At 48.5% G+C, this 26871-nt stretch overlaps 9 protein-coding genes across 9 annotated transcripts; 4 read left to right on the forward strand and 5 right to left on the reverse strand.

Moving 5' to 3' along the window:
- Positions 1–103: 103 nt before the first annotated feature.
- yvc1 (putative potassium ion channel Yvc1) lies at positions 104–6716 on the reverse strand (the record flags this gene model as incomplete). The annotated part of the gene is made up of 9 exons (XM_058466551.1): positions 104–563; positions 615–4040; positions 4091–4101; positions 4219–4277; positions 4637–5038; positions 5089–5229; positions 5276–6210; positions 6262–6589; positions 6635–6716. 9 exons carry the CDS (start codon positions 6714–6716, stop codon positions 104–106), a joined length of 5844 nt encoding a protein of 1947 aa, XP_058314397.1.
- A 557-nt stretch (positions 6717–7273) lies between these two features.
- N7508_008488 (translation initiation factor eIF2 subunit alpha) lies at positions 7274–8365 on the reverse strand (the record flags this gene model as incomplete). The annotated part of the gene is made up of 4 exons (XM_058466552.1): positions 7274–7751; positions 7803–8010; positions 8080–8224; positions 8288–8365. The coding sequence occupies 4 exons, from the start codon at positions 8363–8365 to the stop codon at positions 7274–7276; spliced, it is 909 nt and encodes a 302-aa protein (XP_058314398.1).
- Positions 8366–8897: 532 nt separating this feature from the next.
- On the forward strand, positions 8898–11369 carry N7508_008489 (SulP family inorganic anion transporter; the record flags this gene model as incomplete). The annotated part of the gene is made up of 4 exons (XM_058466553.1): positions 8898–9352; positions 9417–10046; positions 10099–10618; positions 10671–11369. 4 exons carry the CDS (start codon positions 8898–8900, stop codon positions 11367–11369), a joined length of 2304 nt encoding a protein of 767 aa, XP_058314399.1.
- A 546-nt stretch (positions 11370–11915) lies between these two features.
- Positions 11916–12911, reverse strand: N7508_008490 (uncharacterized protein; the record flags this gene model as incomplete). Its single annotated transcript, XM_058466554.1, has 1 exon — positions 11916–12911. The coding sequence occupies one exon, from the start codon at positions 12909–12911 to the stop codon at positions 11916–11918; it is 996 nt and encodes a 331-aa protein (XP_058314400.1).
- A 295-nt stretch (positions 12912–13206) lies between these two features.
- On the reverse strand, positions 13207–14556 carry N7508_008491 (F-box protein; the record flags this gene model as incomplete). The annotated part of the gene is made up of 3 exons (XM_058466555.1): positions 13207–13831; positions 13888–14397; positions 14450–14556. The coding sequence occupies 3 exons, from the start codon at positions 14554–14556 to the stop codon at positions 13207–13209; spliced, it is 1242 nt and encodes a 413-aa protein (XP_058314401.1).
- Positions 14557–16246: 1690 nt separating this feature from the next.
- N7508_008492 (oxidoreductase, short chain dehydrogenase/reductase family superfamily) lies at positions 16247–17114 on the forward strand (the record flags this gene model as incomplete). The annotated part of the gene is made up of 3 exons (XM_058466556.1): positions 16247–16841; positions 16896–16992; positions 17048–17114. 3 exons carry the CDS (start codon positions 16247–16249, stop codon positions 17112–17114), a joined length of 759 nt encoding a protein of 252 aa, XP_058314402.1.
- Positions 17115–18440: 1326 nt separating this feature from the next.
- Positions 18441–19965, forward strand: N7508_008493 (uncharacterized protein; the record flags this gene model as incomplete). The annotated part of the gene is made up of 4 exons (XM_058466557.1): positions 18441–18572; positions 18622–18902; positions 18954–19300; positions 19352–19965. 4 exons carry the CDS (start codon positions 18441–18443, stop codon positions 19963–19965), a joined length of 1374 nt encoding a protein of 457 aa, XP_058314403.1.
- Positions 19966–20456: 491 nt separating this feature from the next.
- Positions 20457–22452, forward strand: N7508_008494 (flavin-containing monooxygenase; the record flags this gene model as incomplete). Its single annotated transcript, XM_058466558.1, has 4 exons — positions 20457–20759; positions 20809–20819; positions 20869–21118; positions 21169–22452. The coding sequence occupies 4 exons, from the start codon at positions 20457–20459 to the stop codon at positions 22450–22452; spliced, it is 1848 nt and encodes a 615-aa protein (XP_058314404.1).
- Positions 22453–22724: 272 nt separating this feature from the next.
- Positions 22725–24279, reverse strand: N7508_008495 (sugar porter family MFS transporter; the record flags this gene model as incomplete). The annotated part of the gene is made up of 3 exons (XM_058466559.1): positions 22725–23662; positions 23720–24169; positions 24231–24279. The coding sequence occupies 3 exons, from the start codon at positions 24277–24279 to the stop codon at positions 22725–22727; spliced, it is 1437 nt and encodes a 478-aa protein (XP_058314405.1).
- Between the last annotated feature and the right edge of the window lie 2592 nt (positions 24280–26871).

Here is a 26871-nt window from a genome sequence, read left to right on the forward strand (position 1 = left end):
AAGCCTCCACAAGAGAGGCAAAATCATGTATTAAATGTCATGCACAATCACAATTCTAGAAACGTGCAAACCCCCTCTATGTATACATACATGGTCAACCACTTTAAATCTTACGCTGCTGCTCCTTCTGAGCCTCAGCCTCAATCTGCTCTTGCAACTTACGCTCCGACTCGCGCTTGAGCTGGTCGGGGCGACGAACAGCGATATCCTTGGGGCGGAAGTCACTGAACAGGTGCTTGAGAACATTCTCAATCACCCAGCAGCCACCGTAGTCGAAGATCATCAGCACAGTCAAGGTCATCTTGAACTCGTTGGTGAAGGGCACAAGGCGCAGCTTCTCGTTCAACTCAGGGATGAACTCGGTGGCGCAAGAGAATGCGACACCGGAGGCGGCGACGAGACCCCAGTACATGGCCTTGTTCTCGCGGATGGACTCACGGAAGGGACGGCCTTGGTAGTTGATCGAGAAGGTGGAGATTTGCTGGATCAGCTGGAGGAGGTAGATGGCGCTGTTTAGGAGGGACGGCTCGAACTCGCCCTCGAGATCGATATCGCTATCTCTTCTATGGGTATGTCAGCATGTGTGATTGGAAGGGGGAACTGAATCAACATACGGCTCGTGCTTATAAACATAATTAGACAGGTAGATCAGAGTCACAATGTGGATGGCGAACTGTCCAAGAACAGATCCAATGATGTAAACGTTGAAGATGTTGGGCTGAGGGCGCTCCTTGGAGAGGCCCTCCACTGACTTGGCACGGGAGATGGAGAGGAAACAAACACTCATAAGCATACCACTGATGGTAACCTGCCCGTCGCCGAACTTGATACCGTCAAGGTAGATGACACTCAAACTGTATGCACTGATCAAACAGTTCAAAGCAAGAATCTTGTACATCTGGATCGTAGCAACCAAAGTGCAACGACCCTGGCGAAGAATGTTCGGGATAGCAATAACGTTGGCCAACTTGCTAGTGAATGGAGCAGCGACAGAGGCATCACCCAGTTTAATTGTGGGGGGCTCGCTGTCATCCAGTTCCTGCTCCATCATGGAGGACGTAAGCTTGTCAGCAAGGCCGGCAGCGGCAACTTGGGCCTGCTGTTGTCTCTGCTGCTGGGGAGTCAGGTTCTGGTTCTGCTGTTGCAGAGCCTGTGCACCAGGAGATGTGATAGTCGGGATGGGCTCAGCGCCAGTAGTGATTGCAGCACCCTTGCGCTGCGACTCTCGCTCGATGGCCTTCTCATAGTGGGGGTTGGAGGGACCGGGGGGATACAGGTGGGCAATCTGGACGGGGACTGGGGGAGTGGGCTGGTTGAAACGTTGCATCATGCTGCACTGCTTCTCATATAGCTCCTTCATCTTGGTGTTCCGGTAGTGTTCAGCGATCTTGGTGAGGTCCTCCTGAGATCCGTTGAGAAGGGCAACACCAACGTGAGCCTGCTTGAGAGCACCAACATCGTTGGTACCATCACCGCACATCAGAGTGGTGTAACCGGCATCCTTGAGGCCAAGAAGAATGTCCTCCTTCTGCTTAGGAGACACACGGGCGTAAACCCAGGTGTGACGGAGCAGAGAAGGAAGAGCCTTCTGGCCCTTGAACTTGGCGAGAGCATAGCCAGTGATACAGATGTCCTTGGTGTTCAGAATCTCCGGGTCGAGGGGCTTAGTGGGGTCAACGTCGATGTTGAGCTTGTCATCAATGGTACGCCAGACAATGCGAGTTCCAGAGTTGTCATGCTCGGGGGCATCGAGAATCAGAACCTCACGATCCACAATCTCAACCTTGCGCGCAACGTGGACTGCAGTCAGCGGGTTGTCACCGGTAATCATGACAACGCGGTGGCTGCTCTCATTCAGCATACGAACAGACTTGATCGCATCGTCCTTCAGAGGGCACTGCAGGACAAGGAAACCAGCGAAGATCAGCTCGGACTCAATCTCCTCACGGACGTAGTTGTTCACGCGGCCCTGGGAGAGTTCAGACTCAGAGGAAAGGTACTTGTAGGCGAGAGCAAGGACACGAGCACCATTACGGGTGAAGTGCTTGTAGGTCTCTTCGTAGTTAGGGGGTGCGTTGACCAACATGTTTCCGATAGTCTCCGGGGCACCCTTGACACCAACAAAAGTGGACTTGGTCTTCTTGGAGGTCTTGCGGTCGTTGCTTGTGACGGTTGCGATAGTGCTCTGGCGTTTGAGGGCCGAGGAGAACTGGAATCTTCTCTTGATTTGAACAGACTCGACATTACGACCGGCGATGGTGGGGGCGTTACCCTTGGATGAAAGGATGTCGTTCTTTCCAAGAGTCCAACCGAGCCATTCCAAAGTAGCCTTCTCCATAGGGTCACCAACAACGTCACCCTCGTCTAACTTCACCAATGCGTGGGCACTGGCGAGAACAAGAGTGGTGTCAGCTCCGGCAGCAGATGCCTGGGCCAATTCGGTGTGAGCACCATCAGCTTCGACCTTAGAACCAGCCTCACCCAGGGTGAGTCCAGCAATACCATCGACAACAAGGTCCTCTCCAGTGAGAGTACCAGTCTTATCGAAGCAAGCCACATCAACACGACCAGCGAAGGGAATGCGGAAGGGCTCAGTGCAGAAAATAGCAAACTTGCTCAAAGCAGCAAGACTGGTGTTAACAGCCAAGCTCAGTTCCATGGGCAGTTCAGGAGGGACGACACTCGTGATAATGAGGACACAGTCCAGGAGAAGCTTAGAGCGCTTGCGGTCCCGGATAACGCCCTCTTGCCAAACGTACCAGGAAGCAGCAATGGCGAAGATCAGAAGGAAGAGGATAAACAAGAGAGCCTCGGCGTTGTTGGCGGAGACACGCTCAGTCGAGTAGATCATGGTGCGAACAAGACTACCTTGGCTAGTCTCGAAACCGGTCTTGACAACCACACCCAAGGCGCCATTGTCCGGGGCCGCGGTAATGTTGCTAGCCAGGTTCTTCTGGGATGAATCGTTTCCGGTGTTGGGGTGAGTAACCTGGAGAACCTTGGTTCCGCCGTGCACAAAAGAGAGCTTGTCCAATCCATCAGGTTCAATCAAGTCATGGCCGGGGCGGAGCTGGACAGAGTCCTTCAGGAGAGGAGTACTCTCACCAGAAAGCATAGCCTCGTTTACAATGACACTGCCCTCGATCAGGAGAATATCACAGGCAACACCACTGTCCTCCTTGGTGCGGTTGACAGACATGAGATCGCCGGGAAGGAGCTTGTCGCTGGTGATTTCCTGCCACTTGCGCTCACGGTACACCCAGACATCATAAGGCTTGATGCTCATTCCACGGAATTCGTTCAAGGTCCGCTGGCGCTGCCACACAACAGTGCTCTCGAAAGCAACAAGCATGAACAGGGTGAAGAGCGAGTAGTACCAGTATTCATCGAGCATCCACAAACCAACACAGAAGATCTGGAAGACAAAGAAAGGCGCAACGGCGTGCTCTTGGAACAGCTCGAGAAATCCGGGCACGGGGATATCAAAGGTGTTATCGCCATAGTGGTGTTGGATGCGGTCAATCTCGGCCTTCGACGTGAAACCCTCGGTCAGCTGGAAAGTCTTGAGAGCCGGCTTGGGTTCGGCATCGAGGACGTAGGAAAGCGGGGCGAAGGTGCGAGTCTCGGGGTAGAACAGGAAACGGCGCTTCTGGAAGAGAAACGAAAGGGTCTTCTTAGGGCCGGCGTTCTCGTTGATCAGGGTGCAGATCTCGGCGGAACCGGCATTGGTAATGGGAACCACCTTGATAAGACGGGCAGAGTCGACAGATTTGGCGCGGGTGGTAGTAAACAGAGTGTCGATGTCGATGTTCCACTTGGTCATCAACCAGGTGAGCGACTGGATCGTGATGATAGACCCCGCCCAGACGAAGGTCCATTCCTGTCCCTGAATGTAGGTGTCATAACGCTCGGGGGAGAGATAAAAAGCGAAAAAGACGGGCCAGGTGATCAGGAATGGCCAGACATATAGGTGGAATTGCCAAGGGAGCGGGTTATGCAATGATGCATATTGGATCTGAGGGTCGTCTACGAGCTTTGCCCTGCATGTTGTTAGTTCGCAGATTTTCGGGGGTTTCAGCGCGAAACTCACATTTTGGCAATCTAGTGACCACGGTCAGGGTCGAACAAAGACAATCTAAAGACTCATAGGAAAACAGAGAAAGTAAGGTTCCAATGAAGGAAGTGTTCAGGTTATCAGAAGAAGCCACCTTTAGATACTGCGATTCCAGAGGGTTCGCCGCTCGACGCGCTAACGGTTATGTCAGCGGGCGGAGAATCTGGATTATCTAGTCATAAATTCATGCACCTTTAACAGCCCGGCCGGGCTAGCTCAATCGGTAGAGCGTAAGACTCTTAATCTTAAGGCTGCGGGTTCGACCCCCGCGTTCGGCTATTCCTAAACACCGTCCTCGAGTGAGCGTTTCTTTTTTTGCTTTTCTTTTGTTTTCATATCAAGTCTATTTTCGAGGGCTGTGTGGGGACGGCCTTTTTTTAGGTGAAATTTGCAAAGGTGGGTTTTGTGGTTCAATTGTATATTTGTATATTCATAAACCAGGTTTCATATGCAAAAGCAAACGAACATAATGTCACAGGAACCATTCACATATCACCGATATGTGTCTCCCGCTCTAGTTACCACCATCTCCATTGTTACCCATCATATTCCCCTCAGTTAGCGCCTTCACCATCTTCGTCAAATCCTCAACCTGTTTCTTCAGTTCCCTAATCTCATGGGTGCAACTGTCAACCTTGATATCCGGAGTCGACTCAGTGACCTGCTGCTTCCAAGTATCATCAAGGTCAAAGTCAACCTCATCAGCTATATGTTCCCATTCCTGGGCGCAGTCATCATCCTCTTCGCCGTGACGGCGATTATGCCGGATATGATGGGCCTGACGAGTCTCCACCCAGGCCGTAACGACGAGAAGAGGCGAATAAATTAGGCCCATGACAAAGTCGTTGATCTTGGCATAGGATTCTTTCGACATCCACCATTCGAATGGAGCCACCAGACATAGAATCTCGACGAGATTGAATGCTAACATGGAAATTAGTGACCTTGTCCATGACACCGGTTCAAATACGTACGTGGGATGAAGACATTTTCGTCCGGAGCGCGGACAAATTGCATTGTCTTCTGCGCAAAGATCGCCATGTACTCGTCAGTTGCATTGCCGGAGATATCTTCATATGCGCTGTTGTACAAGGCGATGAGGATATTCAACAGAACTGACAAGGTTAGCTAGCTTTCACCAAAAACACCAAATGAACATACCAGTCATGACAATGAAGGTAAACACGTAGTAAAGGATGATGCCAAAAGGGAATGCAAACTCTTGGAAGGTGTCGAAATCAGGACTCTGCATGATACTATTCACCATTCCCTGGAGAATATTTCGATGGATGGGGACATCGGCATCAACCTGAGCCATACCGATAAATGCCTGGAAGAAACCAGCCATAACGACGAACAACAAAGCGAAGAAGATTAAACTCTCCTTCATCATGACACGCAAAACAACAAACATGGCACCGAAGAAGCGGAAGGAGTCAAGATATAGCATCATGCGCATCCAGAACATAGGACCGGAAAAAGCCAAGAAGTTGTAGCTGAGCTGATTGTACAACTGTCGCTGTTCATCCTGGGTGTCGGGTGAATGGGCTAATGCCACAAACCGTAGAACAAGGGAAACCACAAGAATCGCATAGAGGGTTGAATTGAAGGCATTCCAAAATCCGAGGTAGTTCCGCCCAACTTTCCAGAACTTGACAGCCTCGTCACAGACAAATGCAAGAGTCATGCCATAGAGAACACCCTCTGCAATATCCAGATCACCAGTTGGATTGACAGTGTTAATCACCGCAGTGTAAACTGCAAGGTAAACCAACGAGAAAAAGATCTGGCAGATATTCTGATACAGAGGAGTCCTCATGCGATCAGGGTGGAAATGCGCCCAATAGCTGGTATTGGACTTCCCCTGGTAGTCAACAAAGTTAGTTGGATTACCCTCTTCCTGACAGATCCAGCCCCTCCACAGATACTGAATACATTTCTGGTATCCAGAAGAGCCGATGATCCTCAAGGCGTGGAGGTCCACCGATCGTTCAATGACATTGGCGGGATTAGTCTCCACACCCTCACTGAAGATAGAGTATCGTTTAAGCAGAATGTCCCTAAGCAAGTAATCTTGATCCTGCTCGGACTCGATACTGTAGATAGTAAGCAACAGTCAAACATGAGTATCGCCAGGGAAGTAGTACATGCGCTTGGCAATGACCTCGCAAGCAACAGCTCGAACCTCGTGCAGATCAGAATCCCACAGCTCAACAGTAGATTGAATTTTGAACCATCGCACACAGACTAGAAGGCAATAAACTATACAGGCCTTGTAGTCATCACTGCCAGCTTTCCTAGCAGTTGCAACCACATCGTCGGTTATGATACGACTGTTTGGGTCGGTCAGGACACTGTCCTCAACCTCACAGGAGACCACCTGTTCAATCTGGTATTTCAATCGGAGTGCGATCTTTGCGATCTCTTTCGAACTGCCAGATGGGTGCGACTCGTCGGCAGCGTAGGCGGGCAGCACTGAGATTGATTAGCGGTGTTCCACGGCGCATGTTGGTGACGTACGTCGACGACGTTCCACCTCGACGCGGTGTCGCACCCTGCCTGTATCGGCGTCCGCATTGAAAAAAGTCCTCCAATGGCCCATTGTGCTTGAGTGTAGAAAACTAACAAAAGGCGCAGGAAAATGGAAATCGAGAATCAGAAGAAGAGGACGAAGAAGGTTCAGCGCTGGGGCCAATGATCGTCGGTTAGGGATAAACTCCCCCGCCATTCGACTTATATCAACTTGGTCGGTTAAGTGAATTATTGAGATTATTGAATTGGACTACACGCAAATGTATTGGCGACTCTAAAAGCATCACTGGCATTGAACGTCTCGGTTGCATCACATATGTACATCAGAACTTGCTTCGTGTAGACTGTCTTTGATAGACGGGCACGAAGATTGACCGCAATTGGCATGCAGCGCAGACACGGGCGTGGATAAATCATCCCTAGACCCGAGGTGCAGGCGACCGCCCTTGAAGGGCGAGTTCTGACTGCAATCCTTCTAGCACACTGAGCCAACGAGCCCTTCTCCCAAATGTGCAAGCTTTTTTTCTATCCGTGGTGGCCCAACTCTCCTTTGGCTCTGATTCCCTTTTTGGATGCCAGCGCCGATCAGCGCTGGATGCCCCTCGACTCAGAGATGTGACCCACAATTTATTCGGGAACACCCTCGTCGCTCTCGGAGTCGTTCTCGTCACCGCTGACCTGCATGTTCTCGCGCTCGCGCTTCTCCATAAGCTCCTGGAGGATCGCATCGTCGTGCTCGGTGACGGCCTTGGGTGCCATCTTCACGGTGCAGTTACCACCGTTGGCCTTGATGCGCTCTCCAATCTTCACGATAGCCTCCTCAAGCATCTGAATGCCGTGTTTCTTGTCAAGACATTGACTGGCCAGGACGTAGAGGGGAGGAGCGACCAGCTTGACCTTGATCTGGTTCTCGGGGGTGTTGTCGGCCTCGGCGGTACGGAGGGCATCCTTGACGGCATCGATTCCATCGTAACCGAAGCAGGTAACCTCGATATCGGCGCGGACCTTGGTGGGGTGGGGGGTGAGCTTGCTGCTGATGTACTGCTGGATCTCCTTCTTGACGGGTTCGCTGGGGAAGGAGATATCTTCCCAGACGGAGGGGTTTCTAAGTGAAGTATGTCAGAGCGGCTCGTGTGCATGGAGGAAAAAAACATACGTGATGGAGATCTTGAAGGCATCGTGCGAGTGGCCGTATTTCCGGTCCAAGGGCCAGCCGATAGTCTCGTATAGGGTCTCAAGGGGAGTCTGGGTAGCCTCTGCGACGTGGCGCATGATAGAGTGCACAGCCTTGCTCTTGTTGTATCGCTCCTCACACTTGATCACATCCTCGGGAGAGACACGGCGCTTCGACAAATCGATGTAACCTTCACATCCAGTCAGTTTTTAGGTCACCCAGTTGACTGTTGTAGTCTTGCCTTTCTCCTTATCGACACGGAGGACGATAACAACTTCGTTGCGCCCAATACGAATGAGCTTTTGGATACTGCGAATACGTCTGCGGGAAAGTTCTGAAAGGAGAATCATGCCGTCGATGTTATCGTATTCGAGCAGCTTGACGTATGCGCCCATCTCAGCGATCTAGCTCGTTCGCAAGAAGTTAGTCCTGGTTCTGAACTCAAATTATGTCTCAGTGATCCATACCTGCTTGACATTGACCATGACATAGCTATCCACCTCGGGATACTTGTCCTCGTAGAACCGACAGTTCGTGAGAGACATCTTGGCGGGGTTCCTTTTTTTCTCGGCGAAATCTCAGATGAAGGCACTGGGTATACGGGAGAGTCCAGGGGATCAAGTCGATCTCCGGAATGAAGCGAGAGAGAAAGGTCCGAGTAAAAAGACCGAAGGGGGTAAGCGACTTGAATGGGAGCACAATTCACCTGTCTTTGTGGCGGACTCACAAAACCCACATTGTTAGTCACGGGACCCGCGAGTGGTGATATCACGTGACTCACCGCTCTCGATCTACAGCTTACCTGGACGAAGAGGCCGTCGGAATACAAGCCCAGTAACAGTCGCATCGAATCGGACAAAGACAGTTAGACGATGCAGTTCTTGTTCTCCGACTTTGCGGCGTTATATCTCCGATCGAGTCCGTGATAACACTTTCCCCGCTTATCAGTCCCTAGCGCGCCCTTACTTGACCGACTCACAATTTCCAAGCTCAATTTATTCGTTGCTTTATTGAGACCATATGGCGGGCCACTTGGACTTTTCAATCTTACTTTGATCATTTATTTGCTGTTAGACAATGTCTGAGACCAGCTCCTTACTACCCGAGTCCGACGGGCGTCGGACGCTACGAGACCGCATTGTTGATGCTTTCCACTCCCCTCAAAATAGGCTCGGAATTTCGACAAATTCCAGCAATAATGCCCAGCGATCGACACACCGCAGAATTCTCACAGGAAACTCGAGCGGACTGGAAGTGAGAACTCGGCTTCTGGAATCCTATCACAACGCAGATCCCGCATGTGGAGAACGGCGCTGCAGCCATGGCACCTTCTCTCCGCGAGTAGAGGATGGGCGGCAATCCTACATTGGCGGCTCGGGCGATGGATTTGGATATACCGGAACTGAAGGGACTGGTGGTACCAGTGGTCCTAGAGGGATCGACGACCATCCAGAGTCATGCCCGGAGTCAGAGACTCCATCTCAGATGAAGTCCTCTCTGACTACGCTCTCAATGAATGATACAAAAAAGCAGTATGGTGGACCCGAGTCATTAGTTCGACTTTGGAACCGAGTTGGTACTAACAGTAGCTTACAGATACATATCCTATTACGTTCCTCTATTCAACTGGGTTGGACAATACCATTGGTCCCTCCTACGTGGAGATATCATGGCCGCATTGACTGTGGCCTCTATCTATATACCGATGGCCCTTTCTCTAGCATCAAACCTCGCCCATGCGCCACCCATCAGTGGCCTGTACTCGTTTGTGATTCATCCTATGGTTTATGCCATACTAGGCAGCTGTCCCCTTTTGATAGTTGGACCAGAGGCTGCAGGCTCCCTGCTCACAGGTGCCATTGTCAAAGCAAGTGTGTTGCAAGGAAATGCAGGCGAGGATGATCCTGCTGCAAACGCTATGGTGGTAGGCGTTGCTACTGCCATGGCCGGTAGCATGATCCTGATCGCTGGTTTGACTCGTCTAGGCTTCTTAGACAATGTGCTCAGTCGGCCATTCCTACGAGGATTCATCACTGCTATTGGCTTTGTCATTTTTGTAGACCAGATCATCCCCGAATTGGGCCTTGCAGAATTGGCCAAAGAGGCCGGTGCCAGCCACGGTACGTGTGTTGAAAAGTTGATGTTCATCGCTCGATATGCTGGAAAAGCCCACGGGCTTACTGCCACTGTCTCGATCGTCAGCTTTTCTGTTATCATGGTATTCCGGTATGTACCATTGATCTTTATATCACTGTAACCCTCTAACAATGTGCTACAGTACTTTGAAGAAGTGGCTCGTTCCACGCTATCCGCAAGTGATATACTTCCCTGATCGTTTCCTTGTCGTCGCCCTATCAGCAGTTTTGGCTTGGCAGCTTGACTGGGAGTCCAAAGGACTTGAACTTCTTGGAACGACAGAGATCAGCTCTGGGGGACTTTTCGCCTTCAATTGGCCTTTCCAGTTTTCTCACATGAAACATGTGCGGACAGCCATGAGCAAAGCTTTCATCATCGCACTTCTTGGTTTCTTCGAGTCGTCGGTTGCAGCTAAAGGACTGGGTGAAGGAAGCTCCGATGGAATCCAGGGAATGCATATGAGCGCCAATCGTGAGATGGTTGCACTTGGCGTGGCGAATGTCATTGGTGGCTGTTTCCAAGCTCTTCCTGCCTTTGGTGGATACGGACGAAGCAAGCTCAGTTCTCAAACAGGAGCTCGCTCTCCCATGACTAGCGTCTTTGTGAGCATCATCACCTTCCTCTGCATCATGGTGATATTGCCTTATCTCTCATATCTTCCGGTTCGTTCCAACTATACTCTAGCGATCTTCCAGCCATGCTAACTCCCGATAGAAAGCAGTCCTCTCCTCCATGATCTCCGTTGTAGCATACTCGCTAGTTGAGGAATGTCCCACAGACTTAATGTTCTTCTTCCGTCTCCGCGGCTGGACAGAACTAGTTCTAATGCTCCTGATCTTCACGGCAACAATATTCTACTCCCTCGAACTAGGCATGGCCCTGGGAATCGGCCTCTCAGTGATAATCCTGATCCGACACGCAACCAAACCACGCATCCAGATTCTAGGAAAAGTATCGGACACACCAGCACGTTTCGACAACGCCGAACTGCACCCAGAAAATGTGGAACTAGTCGAAGGCGCCCTAATCGTCAAAGTCCCTGAGCCCCTCACATTCGCCAACACAGGCGATCTCAAGAACCGCCTGCGCCGTCTGGAACTTTACGGCTCGAGTCGTGCTCATCCTTCTCTGCCGCGGATGCGCTCTCCGGAACATAACAAGAATATCATCTTTGATGTCCACGGCGTGACGAGTATCGATGGGTCTGGTACCCAGGTCCTCTCGGAGATTGTGCATGCATATGCAGAGCAGCGTGTCAGAGTTTTCTTTTGCCGTTTGCCCAATAGTAATGTATTCCGCATGTTTGAGCGCAGTGGTATTGTTGAGCAGTGTGGTGGTTTGACTCATTTCGTGCCCAGTGTCGATGAAGCACTACGGTTGGCGGAAACCGAGGAACAGACAGATGAGAGTTAGATTCTACCTTGCTAAGATTAGAGATGAGTTCATGTATGATTCATGTATCTTGTGATATATTGCATTTCGGTTATCTAGGTACCTAGACAAAATTGGAAGTTGCTGAAGCGTAGTCTTTCATTATCTCGAAGAGAAACCAAGTGGCATGTGGTACTTAGATTCTTTTGATTCCACCACCTGTGAGGGTTTCACAAATTAGAGATAGAGATACCAGCTTCCATTTCAAAGGGCCTTTTGATTCGGTCTTCTGAGCATGCAAAGACTTTTGTCAATTGGACCAGCTATCACTTGCAACTAAAGTAGACACAAGCAAGCCAATTGCAGCGTAGTGACAACAGCAATTGAGCGGCTCAACATCTCATAGTTGTGCTCACCGGCGATTGTGATGAACAGACTCCGTATTCGGCAGCAGTGCGGAGCCAGAAAGTCTAAGAGTCCAAGGAAGTGCTGTTCATGGTTTGTGGGTTGAAGCGGTTTTCTGATGTGCGCGCAGAAGTTTCGTAACGTGTAGCTCTTTGAAGCCGTCACAAATAATTACCAAGAATCTCACGTAGCAGCCTGATCTCCAATGACGGCCCTTCGGATAATAGACCGAAGAATTGCACCACTGGCTTCGAAAGGAAGCCCAACCTCATCTCCATCCCCATCATCCTGATCACCAGCCACAACCAGCTTCAAGCGTCCCTCACTGCCAAGAACGAAAGCAGCACAAGCAACTTTCGACAATCGAACATGTTTCTTGGAAACTTTATTATCAGACGACCCATCCAAATCTAGCTTCATAGCAAGATGAGTCTCCAGATAATCAGTAAGATTGGCAATAAAAGGGCTCTTCAATTTCTGCTGCAAAGTACGCGATTTCGGCGCCGATTGATCACGCAGGAACTCAGCCAACGAAACACGCGAAACACTGACATTGAGAGTCTTCAAATCCGGTGCGATAGACGCCGAAAAGGCAAGCGTAAGCTGTAGCTCCTTGATGGCATCCTCCATGGATCCCCGTTTCTCGCGCAAAACATCAACGTACATCTCTAAGCCGGAGCAGAGGAAAGCAGAGGAAAGGCGGAGATTCGAACAGTAAGTATCGAAATTAGTCGCCAAGAATGAGATGAAGGTTTGGCGCAGCGCAGAGGGGAATCTGGTTAAGAGGAGCGGAAGGGAAGTCGAGTCTTTACGGTGACTGGGATCTGATTCCGGCTCGGCGAGTAGAGCAGCTTTGTAGATGATGTTTTCATATTCGAGCGTGATCAGAATTCCCGGGAATGCAGTGCTGGGCGCATCGTCGCGTGTTGAGATTGGCTGCCAGAAACAATCTTTCAGAGCGCCTGTTTTAGAGAGCGCGTCGTCTTCTGCTGTAGCTGTGCGTGTTTGCAATCCGGCTAGAGCATCGCCGGTTAGATGATCCCGGAGACGCGTTGCGTATGTTCTTAGGGCGGTCTCGTCATTTAACAGGGTCTTGCTGTCTTTCCCGTGGTGGAGAGGGGAGAGACGGTGGAGGGTCCACGATGTGTTGAATAAGTGAATCATATCTGCTTGCTCCATTATTGAAAATTGGGGCTTTGTTTTTCATTTGATTATTATTGCTCACATGCTATATTCGAGCTTGTTGAATGAAGTTGATAATCGACGATATACAGACGCGTGCCGGTGCAAACATTACAAACATATGTCAAACCTAATCGGGTAATTTGCGATTGGCAGCTATGAAGAGATTATAGAAGATATAATAGATGACTCAGATGCAATGCAATTGGCTTCAATACCCATGCAACTCCTATATCTCCAGTAAAAGTCTAGGTCCAACGCCGCTAACACCAACACCTATACCAACATCGTGTCATGCTTGCCAACCTCTAGTGCGGTGACAATCTGGACACCCAAAAACAATAGGAACACCATTCCAAACCCAAACATGCTCAACTTCATGAGGAATAGCCTGGCGAGCAGTCAACTCAGCATGGGCAGCAGCAAACCAGATATCTTCAACAGAACTATGCAAGTTCTGCGCAGAGGCACGAGCAAAGACAGCCGAATGCATATGATCCCTTTCGTACATCGTCATGTCATGATAGAAGTTATACATAAAGTCCTTGCGCTGGGTACGTTGGCTCCCGCCGTCTCCAATCTCCGCGGAGAAGAACTCCACAATGCGCACGAACGGTGCCAGCGTGAGCAATGAGCTAATCCAGGAATCATCCATTACGACCGGTCCTTCGGATGACATGGTATATCGTATATATGAAACTAGCAAATGCATGCAATGGTGTGTCGCGACCAATGTCGCCGTGTTGGTAAAGGGAGGAGTTTGGAGTATTCGGGTTTGTAACTCGCGGTACATCCTCTGTCGGATTTCTAGTGGAAGGGGTACTGGTAGATGACCAGCTTCGTATTTTTGCACAAGCATGTTTGTGTGTTCACGCCTCGCTGACGCGTATGATTCGAGGAAATAGAGGGTATAGTACCTAGGTCGAGGATCTGTTAGTGATATGCCTCAGCAAGAACCAATGCGCCGTCTTACATTAGAGGTGCGAGGTGGAACCATATGCTAGCTATGCCGCGCTTGACAAGGGCATTGCGTTCGTTTTTCTTCGTAGGGAACGAGGCCCTCATGACCGCGGGCTCGGTCTGCACAAAGCGATCAAGGATGCGATCCGCAAGATAGTAGCACAGCCTTGAACAGAGCATCTGCCGTCGCCGTAGCCCATGCAGGTACTTGAATGTGTAGAGGTGACCACCTCTGGCGCTCTTGAATGGCGGGAACAGGTCGGACAAGAGGACGACATCGTCCGCTGGATTGCGGGTATAGGTGCGATCATTGTCGATCGGGGAGGGGAGGGTGCCGTGGCGACGCTGTCGGAGGTATCGGCGAACGATCTCGTGCTCGTTGAAGGTGAGCAGCTCGCAGAAGGCCTTGCAGACGAGTCTTAACGGGTGGAAGTCGGTGATGCCGCAATAAGCAAATATGGTGATTTGGATCTCGACCGGGAGGTCCCACGGCGAGGAAGGTGGTAGACCGGCATGATTTGGTCTGAGAGAATTAATTAGACTTGTAGCTGGAGGGATTCACGCTCTGATCTCACCTTAACTCAGATCCGCGCTTGGGACCGTCCTTGGCGCCCGCCTTCCTCCTGTGGATCGCAGCCCGGACTTTTTGGACAGAGAGCGCGAGTTTGCCAAAGCCAGTCATTCTTGGGCCCTGGCACGCATGAATTGACTGGCTCGTCGCTGGAGCTATCGAAGTCTTGAGTTGGATTAGACTTCTCACTCTTTAAATAGCATGACTAAGCCGCGCGTCATTCCAAGTTTTTGACCGAAGTATAAGATGATGCATCAGACAATATGGGAACAGAGGGAACGCATTTGTTCAAGCAATGTGGCTTGGATTTGGATATCAGTCTAATTCTGTGGCACAGCAATCTCGGAAAACACATGCTATCTATATCACATCTGCTAATTTTAGAAGTATGCGTATGCTCTTTATCAAAACTAGATGCTATCACTTCGTCTCATATACAACAGGGACCTTTTCATCATTGAATTACTTTTAATCTGATGCAATAGATGTAATAATAGCAGTATAAAATAGAGGAAAGAAGAGAAGCCAAATTAGGCGAAAACATAGTGCATGAAGCAATGCACTGTATAGTACTTCATGGCACTGTGTGCACATTGATGACCCTTATTATACGTACATGGGTACATGGTCCAGTTCTATTCTTTGCTCGACAATGATAAGATGAAGTGATTCCTTCTCAACCCAAGCAGTATAGTCATTGTAAGCATGACTCTTCAGAACAGCAAAGAAACCACTTTCTTTATATTGCCTATCTTCTTCAGATATAATTAATCAAATAATAGACCACAATGTACGTATTTGACTAGATTCTCAGTCCTCGCCGGGCTTCTCCACAGAAACACGGCATTTGAATCCCGGAACACAGTTCACAGAAATGAAGGCATCTCAACCCGGGGATCGGGGACCGGCTATATGCTTAGTAGATATGAACTTTCATATAACTCTTTATTTTGAGCCAATCATTTACCAAATTTCCTTTTTCAAAAGTTCCATTGTCCCACTCGAGACAAATATTGTCAAAGACGACCCACGCATATCAAAACACAGACATTTCCCTCTCGTTGCCCGATCGTGTACATGCATATTTGACATCTGTGACCAATGATCCTATCTGGAATGGCTTTGACTCTCCTCCATCCCAGCAAATCATGCTGCCAAAAATCGACACCACGCAACAGCAAATTACCTGCCAATCCACCATCCGCGATTATATGTGCCACAAAGATGGGAACCTACATGGTGGAGTGACATCCGCACTTTTCGACTCAGCCTCTCTGTTGCCCATTGGGCGGCCGGGATCCTGGAACAACTTTGGCGTCAGCTTTTCGCTATCTGCCATTTTCCATCGGCCTTCACCACTCGGGACGAAAGTACAGCTGAGATGTGCTGTAATCAATGCTGGCAGACAGATGGTGACTGTTCGAGCGGTATTGAATGATGAACGGGGCAAAGTATGTGCAACATGTGCCCATGATAAATTTGCTGCTCCAGGCTCAATTCTGCAACTATACATGGTACTTCAGAAAACCACGAAGGAAGCCGACGAAGATTAGCCTACAGATGCTTGTGTAGCCATTCCGTAGTCACAACCCAAGAAACAAGGGTAAACAGGTGTAAATTTGAAGCAAGGAGATGTCAACCAAGCATCCTAGCGTGTACCTATTTGTATACTTCACATAACGTGATATGGAATTACGTCATTAGGAGGCAATGGTGTGACATCTCCAGCGCAACTTCCAACTTGAACAAATATCAAGACCTGAACAGCCCAGAGCTTAAACTATACACTATCAACTTGGAAATGTCTAATGTTCTTATCGTGGGTGCCACTCGAGGCCTGGGGGCCTCTCTCCGCGTGCTATACTCGTCTAAGCCAGCCACCCATGTATATGCAACAGCGCGGTCATCAAGTCCAGAACCAGACCAAGGCGTAACCTGGCTAACAGGAGTGGATGTATCTCAGCCAGACGTGGGACAGAAGCTTGTCTCAAAGCTTCCCTCCAAAAAGCTGTCAACCGTTATCATCACAGCGGGGTACTTCGGATTCGAAACATTTGATTCTCCAAATTGGGAGAAGCAAGTACAGATGTATACCACCTCCGCGATTGGTCCTGTCTTTGTGGTACACAATCTGGTCAAAGCCGGCTTACTGGATCAGGGAAGTAAAGTGATACTGGTTAGCAGTGAGAGTGGGAGTATCACTCTCCGTCATGAGAAAGAGGGTGGGGGGAACTTTGGTCATCATGCGAGTAAGGCAGCTTTGAATATGGTTGGAAAGCTTTTGAGCTTGGATTTGAAGGCCAAAGGAATCGCTGTGGGCTTGGTTCATCCTGGGTTTATGCGGACCGAGATGACTAAGAGTGTTGGCTTTGATAAGTATTGGGATGCAGGTGGAGGTAAGCTAAATACCGAAGCTGTTATAGATGGATTTTCCTGACCCGTTTTGATAGCCATCACGCCAGATGAAGCAGCGCAGTCACTTGCATCTTTCATCGAAGGGTTTGATATCAGCCGAACGGGCGAATTCTGGGCACCTAATGGACCAAAGTAAAATATCCCCTCTCACCATCTCCATAAGCACCGTGGCTAATCATTTTCACAGAGATATTGGCACAGCCGAAGATGTTCTTGGAAAGAACTTGTCAACGCCTTTGCAGCTTCCATGGTAGAGAGCAACTAAATGAGACCAGAAGGTGTTACTATCCAGCACAAATCTAAACATGCCATTCTCAATTATGGCTACGCATGGGGATCTAGCAAACATAAAGACCCAATCCTTCCCTATATCTTTCTTCTCCTCCCGCCCAATTGCCTTTACATCAAACATCCTAGCATAGAATGCTTGCATACCCCCATTATCCGTAATCAACGTAATCCCCCGCAAGTAAGGCATATTTTATTTCGAATACACGGCAGCAACACCCCCGACGAGCCAAAAACTCCCCAACCCATGCCTTTGATACTGAGGAAGAACATAACTAAGTATCAGACAAATAAGCAAATGAGCACCCATCCATAATGACACGCGCAAGTCCAATCTGCTCTATACTCTCTGGCGAGGGGGAAACAGAGTCATCAGCTTGCAGTTGTTTGGTCCATCGATGCACCCCAGAATTCAGGGAGTTGTAGAGCAGCTGGGATAGCATATCCTCAAGGGTTTCCTTACCCAGGTGACGAAGGCTTGTTCAAAAGCTGTGTTGACGGCTTTTACTGAAATTTGGAATCTGTTGAGTTACTTTGGGGCTTTACAATAAAAGAAAAAGAGAAGGCCTCAAACAAAATCGAGGATTTCAACAATCGACTTATTTGGTAGAAAGGTAAAGAACGCTCCATGCTACCCGCCGCAATGTTTTTCAGAGGCGCATTCAGTTTTGTACGCAATTGCCCTCCTGTGATACCGTCACTTTAGTCCTAGGTTAATCCCTCTAGATATATCATGGAATACCAGGAAAGGGATACCCCCAAAGAAAAAGAAAAGGGAAAAGATGAAAGAAAGCAAGGAAATTGATGCGGAATATGCTATGGAATGAGCAGGCTGGCTGTTTGGTGGGTATTGACGTGGAAGATGTACAGTGGTTTGAGATGATAACAAGGCAAGAAAATGTCAAGTGCATCTGGTCTGCCAAGAATTCGATGGTGTCATTTTACCCCAAGGCGAATCATTTCAACACTACTTTTTTTGACGATTCACCATATTGGTGGAGTATTATGTGATCTTACCCTCGATCTTTTTAGGGCCCCCACGCTTGGAATAGAAAGATACGGTCCGTTGTGGATTCTAGCACCAAATTGCCTTGTCTTGTGTTTGCTATTGTCGGACATTTCCCATCTGTGCTAGAATTGAATGTAAGATGATGTGGGGGTTTGAATATAGTCGAATTAAACATGTATCGCGAGCATTATGGGTCTTGACGTGCTATGTAGGTTTGGTATAGAAACTCATTAGCATATTCTTTCCCCGGTAACATAACTTTGGCAGAAGCCACCTAGCTACCATGGCTTTCGATCGAGCAAAATCGTTATACCGGTCATGCCCTCTACAGATCATCGTAGTAGGCCTAGTCGCCTTCTGCGAACCCGGGATCTGGACCGCCCTCAACAATCTCGGAGCAGGAGGCAACGCTAGTGTAAGGCACATGGAGAATTGAAGGTTGAAATATCGCTGACACTATCTAGCCTTTGCTCAACAACGCAGCAAATGCATTGACATATGGACTAATGTCAGTGGGCTGTTTCCTTGCTGGTGGAGTCACCAACAAGATAACAGCGAAATGGACCTTATTCATCGGAGCTGCATTTTACACTCCTTATGCCGCCGGTCTATACTGCAACAACCGCTATGGCAACGAGTGGTTCCTTTTACTTGGGGCGGCTCTCTGTGGAATTGGAGCGTCTCTTCTATGGGCCAGTGAGGCTGCCATTGCAGTTGGATACCCAGAGGAGGAGAAAAGGGGCCGGTAAGTGGAGATCATCGAACATTATTTTAACCTTAGCTAACCATTGGCTAGATATGTTGGAATCTGGATGGGTATCCGGCAGATGGGACCACTCGTTGGTGGTGCGATATCCCTCGCCCTCAATGTCAATACTGCACATGTCGGAAAGGTTACCTACACAACATACCTAGGACTTGTTGCCATTTCGTCCCTCGGTGCTCCATTTGCATTGCTGTTATCGCAGCCAAAGGATGTTATTAGAAGTGATCACACTAAGATCCCTTACATGAAGAAAACGACGTTCGGTATTGAGTTTCGCGCCATCTGGAGGCAACTGAAGAATAAGTACATGCTGTTGCTTATCCCGGTTTTTCTGGCTGGGCAATTTGGTACAACTTACCAAGGGAATTATCTGACCTGTACGTTTCTTGAATTCATCATTCTCAAGTTATAATACTGACAAGAATCAGCATATTTCACCGTCCGCCCCAGAGCGCTTGCATCTTTCCTGACAGCCGTGGTCGGAGCCTCAGCCAATATATTGACCGGTATAGCTCTCGACATTAATCATCTTCCCAGAGAAACAAGGTCCAAAGGTGTATACATCTTCGTGCTCGTCTTCATCACAGCAGCATGGATTTGGAATGCCATCACACAAGTGAAACTATCCCGCATGACTGAAGCACCCGCCTTCGACCTAGGCGATGGTCCCTTCTTCAACTCAGCTTTCGCCGTATACCTATTCTTTAAGTTCTTCTATGAGATGCTCCAGACTTACATCTATTGGCTGATGGCCGACATCAAAGGAGCACAAGGTGATGGCGATATCGCGAGAACAACTGGCATCCTGAGATCGTGGGAGTCCATTGGTGGCACCATTGCCTACGCTGTGGGCGCTACCCACTGGCCTAATCTGAACCAGATGGTATTGGGTTTTTCGTTGTGGGCTTTCACAATTCCGTTTACGATTCTTGCTGTCTTTGGTCATTGGAATCAGAATGAGACTGAGACGCATGAGGAGCAGTCGAATATTAGCAGCCTCGAGGCACAAAATGTTGTTATCAATTCTGAAGGCAAGGTGTGAAATAAAATCTATCTTAAAGGATAGATCGTTAGCTAGACATACGCAAACTAGATACTATAGAATGGCATTTGCATGGCTTCTAACATCAACACGGAGCACGGGCAGTCTCGGGCCCTACACTCATCTTGTACCTCAGAACGTTTACCGCTAGACTCCAAAGTAGCGTTTCATACGAATTAGCTGAATTGTATACAAGTCGGCCGAGAGATTCTATCTGAAGAAAGTAAATCAATGGCGAGTCAAGTGGGGAGAATGTTGAGATCCCCCGCACGTCATTATGCACCACGATGGCGCGAATCCAGCCAATGAAATGCCGGAGATATGCGAATATGCAAATATACAAGCATTGATCAGATGTGAGGGGAATTGAATGCGTTTGAAACACTCCGAATGACGTGCAGGTACCGGCGGGGTGAATTCGTGTACAAGACACCTCTCACTCCTCCCCTTACACACTACACACATAGTGATCCAACACTCCTATATACATTATGGCCCTCGTGGATGCATCTGTGGGAGACATTCCCTTTTCGAATCCTAGATATGTCCCCGAATCCACCCAGGGTACTCCCGACTTGAAGGGCCCAACTACCGTGACAGTGGACAAGGCGGTCGATACTTCACCGGAGGAAAAGAGTTCCACGTTCCAGTTGGAGGAGCATCCAATTGATGAAGTGAAGCCCATCAAGGTAGGCATTATCGGAGCCGGCCTGGCAGGCATTACAGCAGGAGTGATGCTCCCAGCGAAACTGCCCGGACTTGATCTGCGAATCTATGATAAAAATGCTGATGTGGTATGTTAATTAATCTCTTGCTGTATACATAAGCTAACAATTATCTCAGGGCGGCACATGGTAGCTCTTCTTCCTTTCAAGCGGAGGAGCAAGTTGCTAACATGAATAGGTTTGAGAATACATACCCTGGCGTTCGTTGTGATATTCCCGCACATGCCTACCAGTCCAGCATTTCGCCGAATACGCAATGGACCGAGGAGTTTGCCCAGGGAAAAGAGATCAGAGACTACTGGCAGGGGGTCGCACGAAAGCACAATGTCTATCGATATCTACGTGCAGGGCAGAAGGTACAAAAGGCTGAATGGAAGTCCCAGAAAGGGAAGTGGAAAGTCACCATTGAGCACGTTGATGGCTCGAAAGTAGGAACTTCAATTGAACAGTATTGGGGAACAGCACTGACATGAAATAGATATATGAAGAGGAAATGGACATCGTGATCAATGCCATAGGCCATTTCAATGCCTGGAAACTGCCCGACTACGAGGGCATCAACAACTACAAAGGAGGTCTATTTCACTCTTCCAACTGGGATCCAAGTGTTGACTTGAAAGGAAAGAGAGTCGCTCTCATTGGCAACGGCGCGTCTGGCTTGCAGGTTCTCCCATCAATCCAGCCACTTGCCAGCCACGTCGACCACTACGCCCGGAACCCGACCTGGATCGCAGATTCTTTCAGCAGCGGGAACGTAGGAGTCCGCCGACTGGAGCCAAACCTATTCTCAAAGTCCCAATTGGAGACATTCAAAGATCCCAAAGCATACCTGGAGTACCGACGCGATGTCGAAACAGGCTACTTCCAACGCTTCGGCGCAATCTTCAAAGACACGCCAGATAACCACGCCCTAAAGGAGAAATGGACGAACCTAATGCTGCAACGCATAAAAGACAAACCCGAATTAGGAGAAAAGATCATCCCAGACTTCCCACCCAACTGCCGCCGCCCAACACCAGGACCGGGCTACCTCGAAGCCCTATCCCAACCAAACGTCGACTACATCCAAACCACGATCAAAAACTTCACGCCAACAGGCATAGTCACAGAAGACGGCATAGAAAGAAAAGTGGACATAACAATCTGCGCAACAGGAGCAAACATAGACCACGCACCCCCATTCTCAATAATAGCCAACGGCCTCGACCTAAAAGCCGCCTGGAAACACGACGGCCACTTCGGCTTCCCATACTCCTACCTGGGCTTCGCAACACCGGGTTTCCCAAACCTCCTCTGGCTAGGCGGGCCTTATTCCTCAGGCCACAGCGGGACAGTACCAAACAGCATCGAAAACCAAGTAACATACATCGCCAAAGTCCTTCGCAAAATACGCAGCCAGGGCATCAAATGCATGGCGCCATCTAAAGCTGCCACAGACGATTTCGTCGAATACTGCGATAACTTCTATCCGCGGACTGTGTGGTCTGCGAATTGTAGTTCGTGGTATAATGGTGGCAAACCAGGTTCCCGGATTCATGGATTATTCCCTGGTAGTGCATCGCATGCGAATTATCTTCGACGGGATCCGCGCTGGGAGGACTGGGAATATTCTTATGGCAATACTAGTGGGAATCGGTTTGCTTGGTTTGGGAATGGGTGGACTTCTAAGGAGATTACGCCTGGTGCTGACTTGACGCCTCATTTGAGATTGCCCGAGGAGATTGATTTGAGGTCTTATATGGAGGGTTGGTGGGATGTGTAAAATCGATTGTTTGAGATAGAGAATTTTGTGGATTATTCGGTTTTGGTGGTAGCAGCAGACTAAATAGTCCGAATTAAGGCTAGCAAAAAGTGTGGCCGAAGCCCTGAAGCAAAGATATCATGGCAAAGACCCGTTTCCAAATCCTGGGAATAGTAGATATTGATAATTCATATTGAATTCTCTGGCATATCGGACAACAACAGGCATAAGACCCCCCATGCACTCACTATCTTCATCGGCGAAGCAAGCACACCCCAGTCAAAAAGACTCGCTCACTTACTAGAATGTTCCACAACCTCAACAGTCTCCTTCTCATTTTCAAGACCAGCAGGCGCCTCATCTCCAAACAAGATATCCATCTGCTCAAGTGTCTTACCCTTAGTCTCCGGGAAGAAGAAGATATATGACAGCATAGCAACCAAATTAAACACAAAGAAGACATAGAAATAACGGAATCCAATAGTAGACAGGGCATTAGGCGAGAACTGTGCAAAGACCAAATTAATAGTCCAGTTCGTGAAAGTGGTAATAGAATTACCCTGGTTACGAACGTCGACTGGGAAAATCTCAGCAGGGTAAACCCAAGAAATGATACCAACGAAGGTATAGAAGAAACTGAAAACGAAGTTCATGGCCACCATAGCGCGCAGCTGGTTCGTGTTATCTTCATTGAAATGCTGCGACATGGCCGCATTACAGACGAGTGCGGCGGCCATACCAGCTGCAGAGAAGATGAGTGGCTTGATACGGCCGACGCGCTCAAGAGCCCAGAGACCGCCGGTGCAGTAGACGATTGAGAGGGCCCCGCTAATACCGATGATCATAAGGGAAGTCTGGGTGTCAATTCCGAGGGAAGAGTAAATACGCGTGCCGTAGTAGTTGATCACGTTGATACCGGATAGAGGACCGAAGGCTTGCACGGCACAGCCCAGGATGAGACGGCGGCGCCATGAGGGCTTGCGGAGAATGGTTGTCCAGGAGACTTTTGTCTGGGCGCGCTCTGCTGCAATTGTTTCGCGGATTTCTTGGAATTCCAGTTCGATATATTCAGCTTTCTCGGGGGTTCCGTCGCCGTGCAGATTTTGGAGGGCCGCGAGGGCTTCTTCGTGGCGATCTTTTTCCATCAGCCAGCGGGGGGATTCGTTGAGGAATAAGACTCCGCTAATAAGGGCAAGACCTGGGACACATTGGAAAGCAAGAGGGAAGCGCCCTGAGAGAGAGGTGTCAGTATGAAGACAATAGAGTCACCAAGGAAAGAAACACTCACACTGGAACTGAGTCTCGTTAAACGAACACCCATAGCCCAACCACTGGGCAACAAGGAAACCCCAACTTAACATCCACTGCAATAATCCAGACATCATGCCACGAGACGACGACTCGGCAATCTCACCAGCATACATAGGAATAACCGAAGTGAGCATACCAACAGCGGTACCAGCAATAAAGCGACCAATAATGAGCATGGTCATGTTAACAGCGCCAGCCTGCAAGGCACATCCAAAGCAGGAAATACAAGCACCAGTAAAGACAGACCATTTTCGGCCGAGTCTGTCACCAGTGAAGATGTTGATGATTGTGCCTAGGATGGCGCCGCCTTGGAAGGCTGAGACGATTCCGCCGGTGACTGTGTCGCTGGGGTTGGAGAAGTATTTTATAAATTGGGTTTGACCGATTGTTGAGGTGATGATACCACTATCATAACCGAAGAGGAAACCTGGGAGTGATTAGTTGTGGTTCTTTGGTATAGGCTGGATTGGATAGGATAGAGTAGTTACCTCCAGTGGCCAGGAACGTTGCCGTTAGCAAAGTCTTGAGGTTGGTCATGATGGCGAAGAATGCAATGATAGAGCCACTTCAGAGTCTGGGGATGTTCCCCGTGGGGTTCGAAATTATATAGACCTCAGGGCCTGACCCACAGGCACCGGATATCCCGAGTTCGCCACGGCGAGACCCTCGAGGGCACAGACATTCGGTCTGATCTTTCCCGAACACGGAGACTAGCTGGAATAAGCTCTTACATTCAGGTCCGTTATTGTTGCCGGTACATTTATGGTTGTGGGGTTGGAGTACATGCCATGGGCGAGGTGTGACTGGTATTTTCGTCTTTTCTGCTCGGAATGTGGAGATGCGGGATTAAACGAGGTGTGACTCGGAATATCTCAGTGTCAAAGACTTGGAATTTCAAATTTCTATCTATTCCGCTTCGAGTTATTTCTATAGTTCAATTTTTACACCTAGAATATGAGGACCCGTGGAATTGATGCCGAAGATGACTCCCCTCTGCAGCCAAATCTGAGTCCCCTCCTTTTACACTTAGCCCGGTTGAGATCTTATAAGATGCTTTGTATTCCCTCTCTTCCTATGTTATTGCGCTCTTTCGTTCTAGCTCCTTATTGGTCTTGCCCTCATGATACTGCTGAAATGCCGCACGCATTTAGTCCACCTTATCTCTCTGTGCAGGACAGGGGTCCTGACATTATTCTTAACAGTGACCAGTTAGCAACGCGTAAGAGTTATCCGAAGCTTAAAAAACTATCTAGTAATGATTATGCCGAAATCGAACCAAGTAGAACGCTAAACAACTCTTTACGAATGGATCATTCTATCTCCCCTAGCAATCCAAGGCTAAAGGGAGGCGTGAAGAGCACTCTCAGAGGTAAGTAGAAGCCGACAATACAGCCCACTTGTGCTAATCAAACCTGTATTAAGCTTACTAGAGCTACGGCTCTGTTGAATGTGGCTGGGAAGCTGAAAGCATTTGTAGGCCGAGAGATAGATGTCGTGAAGGATGACGAATTGAGGTACAGTAGTTTTCGAAATCAGCTATACCTCGACAAACACACAAGTCCTCTCCCGGATAATATATCCGCAAAAGAAGAAATTTGATTGGATGGTGCTAAATTTAGCCCATAAAGTAGACCACTTTCTATAACGTATTCCACAAGCGAGCGCCGCACCCAAGCGAGCGCCGCAGTCAGAACGCCATAGTAAATGTGATATTTTACAACGCCATAACTCAACAACCATTGATTGATTCTACTTAATACTAGGTATATAATGCCTCCTTTATATAATAAATAGCTTATATCAACGACGATTTAAGATTTAACCTATTTTATAGGATTCCGAAAAATAGATCTATAATTTAGCTAAATTAGCTCAAAATATATATCAGAGGGTACCTATTTATTATATACTATAACGATATATTATAATAGCTATCACGAATATTAGGCAATAATTTAGGATAGTGAAAGTCGTTGGCTATTGATTTATGATGTTGTAAAATATCACATTTACTATGGTGTTCTGACTGCGGCGCTCGCTTGGGTGCGGCGCTCGCTTGTGAAATACGTTATTCATACCTTTCCTTACGTGGCCTCGAGACTCTATTTTACATGTAACTCGTATACACAAGCGATCTGTCCCTACTTCTTGTTCTTCGGCACAAATCTCCCTCCCTCAACCACCCAAGGAAATTTGGAACTCAACGCAAAAATTGACATGGCTCCAAGGCTCCCTGCTTCAAAGCTCAATTTTATTCGTGACATGATAGACAGCCATTCATTTTCTACATCTCAAATTGCCGAAGAAGCTGAATGCAGCAAGCTAATAATCATTAATATCCGCAGAAACCTGTGGCAATTTGGAAGTATCTACGCCCCCCAAACGCGAATAGGCCGGAAGCGAACTGTGACGCCGTAGATGACAGAAGCCTTGTGCCACCACCTCCTAGAAAAGCTAGGGCTCTACCTTGACGAGATGGCTGTCTTTTTGTGGGATGAGTTCTAGATATTGGTCACTGTTTCTAGCATTAGACGAGCCCTTGTTGCGAAAGGTTGGTCCAAAAAGTCTGCTCGACAACGCGCAAGAGAGTAGAATGCCGATTTGCGTGACTATTACTTGCACAACCTATCCGACTTTCAATCGTACCACCTTATATATGTTGATAAATCCGGATGTGATAAACGAGCCGGTTTTAGACGCACGGGTTGGGCACCGCTTGGTAGAACGCCTTTGCAAGTAACGTAGTTTCACCGAGACCAGCGATATCAAATATTGCCTGCATATCCTTAGGCTAGCATTGTCCTATCCCGTATTTTTCCATGGCTCCATAGATGCTGCTGTATTTAAGGACTTTATTGCCTAGCTTCTCTAGCATTGTGGACGATAGCCGGAGCCTAAATCCGTACTAGTTATGGATAATACATTATTTTAACACTTAGAGTCGATTACGCAAATATACGCGGAAGCTAGTGTGAAGTTGGTCTATCTACCGCCTTATTCACCTGATTTAAATCTGATTGAAGAGTTTTTTTGCTGAGCTCAAAAGTTTCATCAAACGTAATTAGACCTATTACGAAAAGGATACCGATCAAGGTTTCGATGTTTTCCTCGGATAGTGTGTCAATATAG

Source organism: Penicillium antarcticum (assembly GCF_028974205.1).
Source record: "Penicillium antarcticum strain IBT 31339 chromosome Unknown utg000009l_segment0_segment0, whole genome shotgun sequence".
In the NCBI taxonomy this organism is placed as follows: domain Eukaryota; kingdom Fungi; phylum Ascomycota; class Eurotiomycetes; order Eurotiales; family Aspergillaceae; genus Penicillium; species Penicillium antarcticum.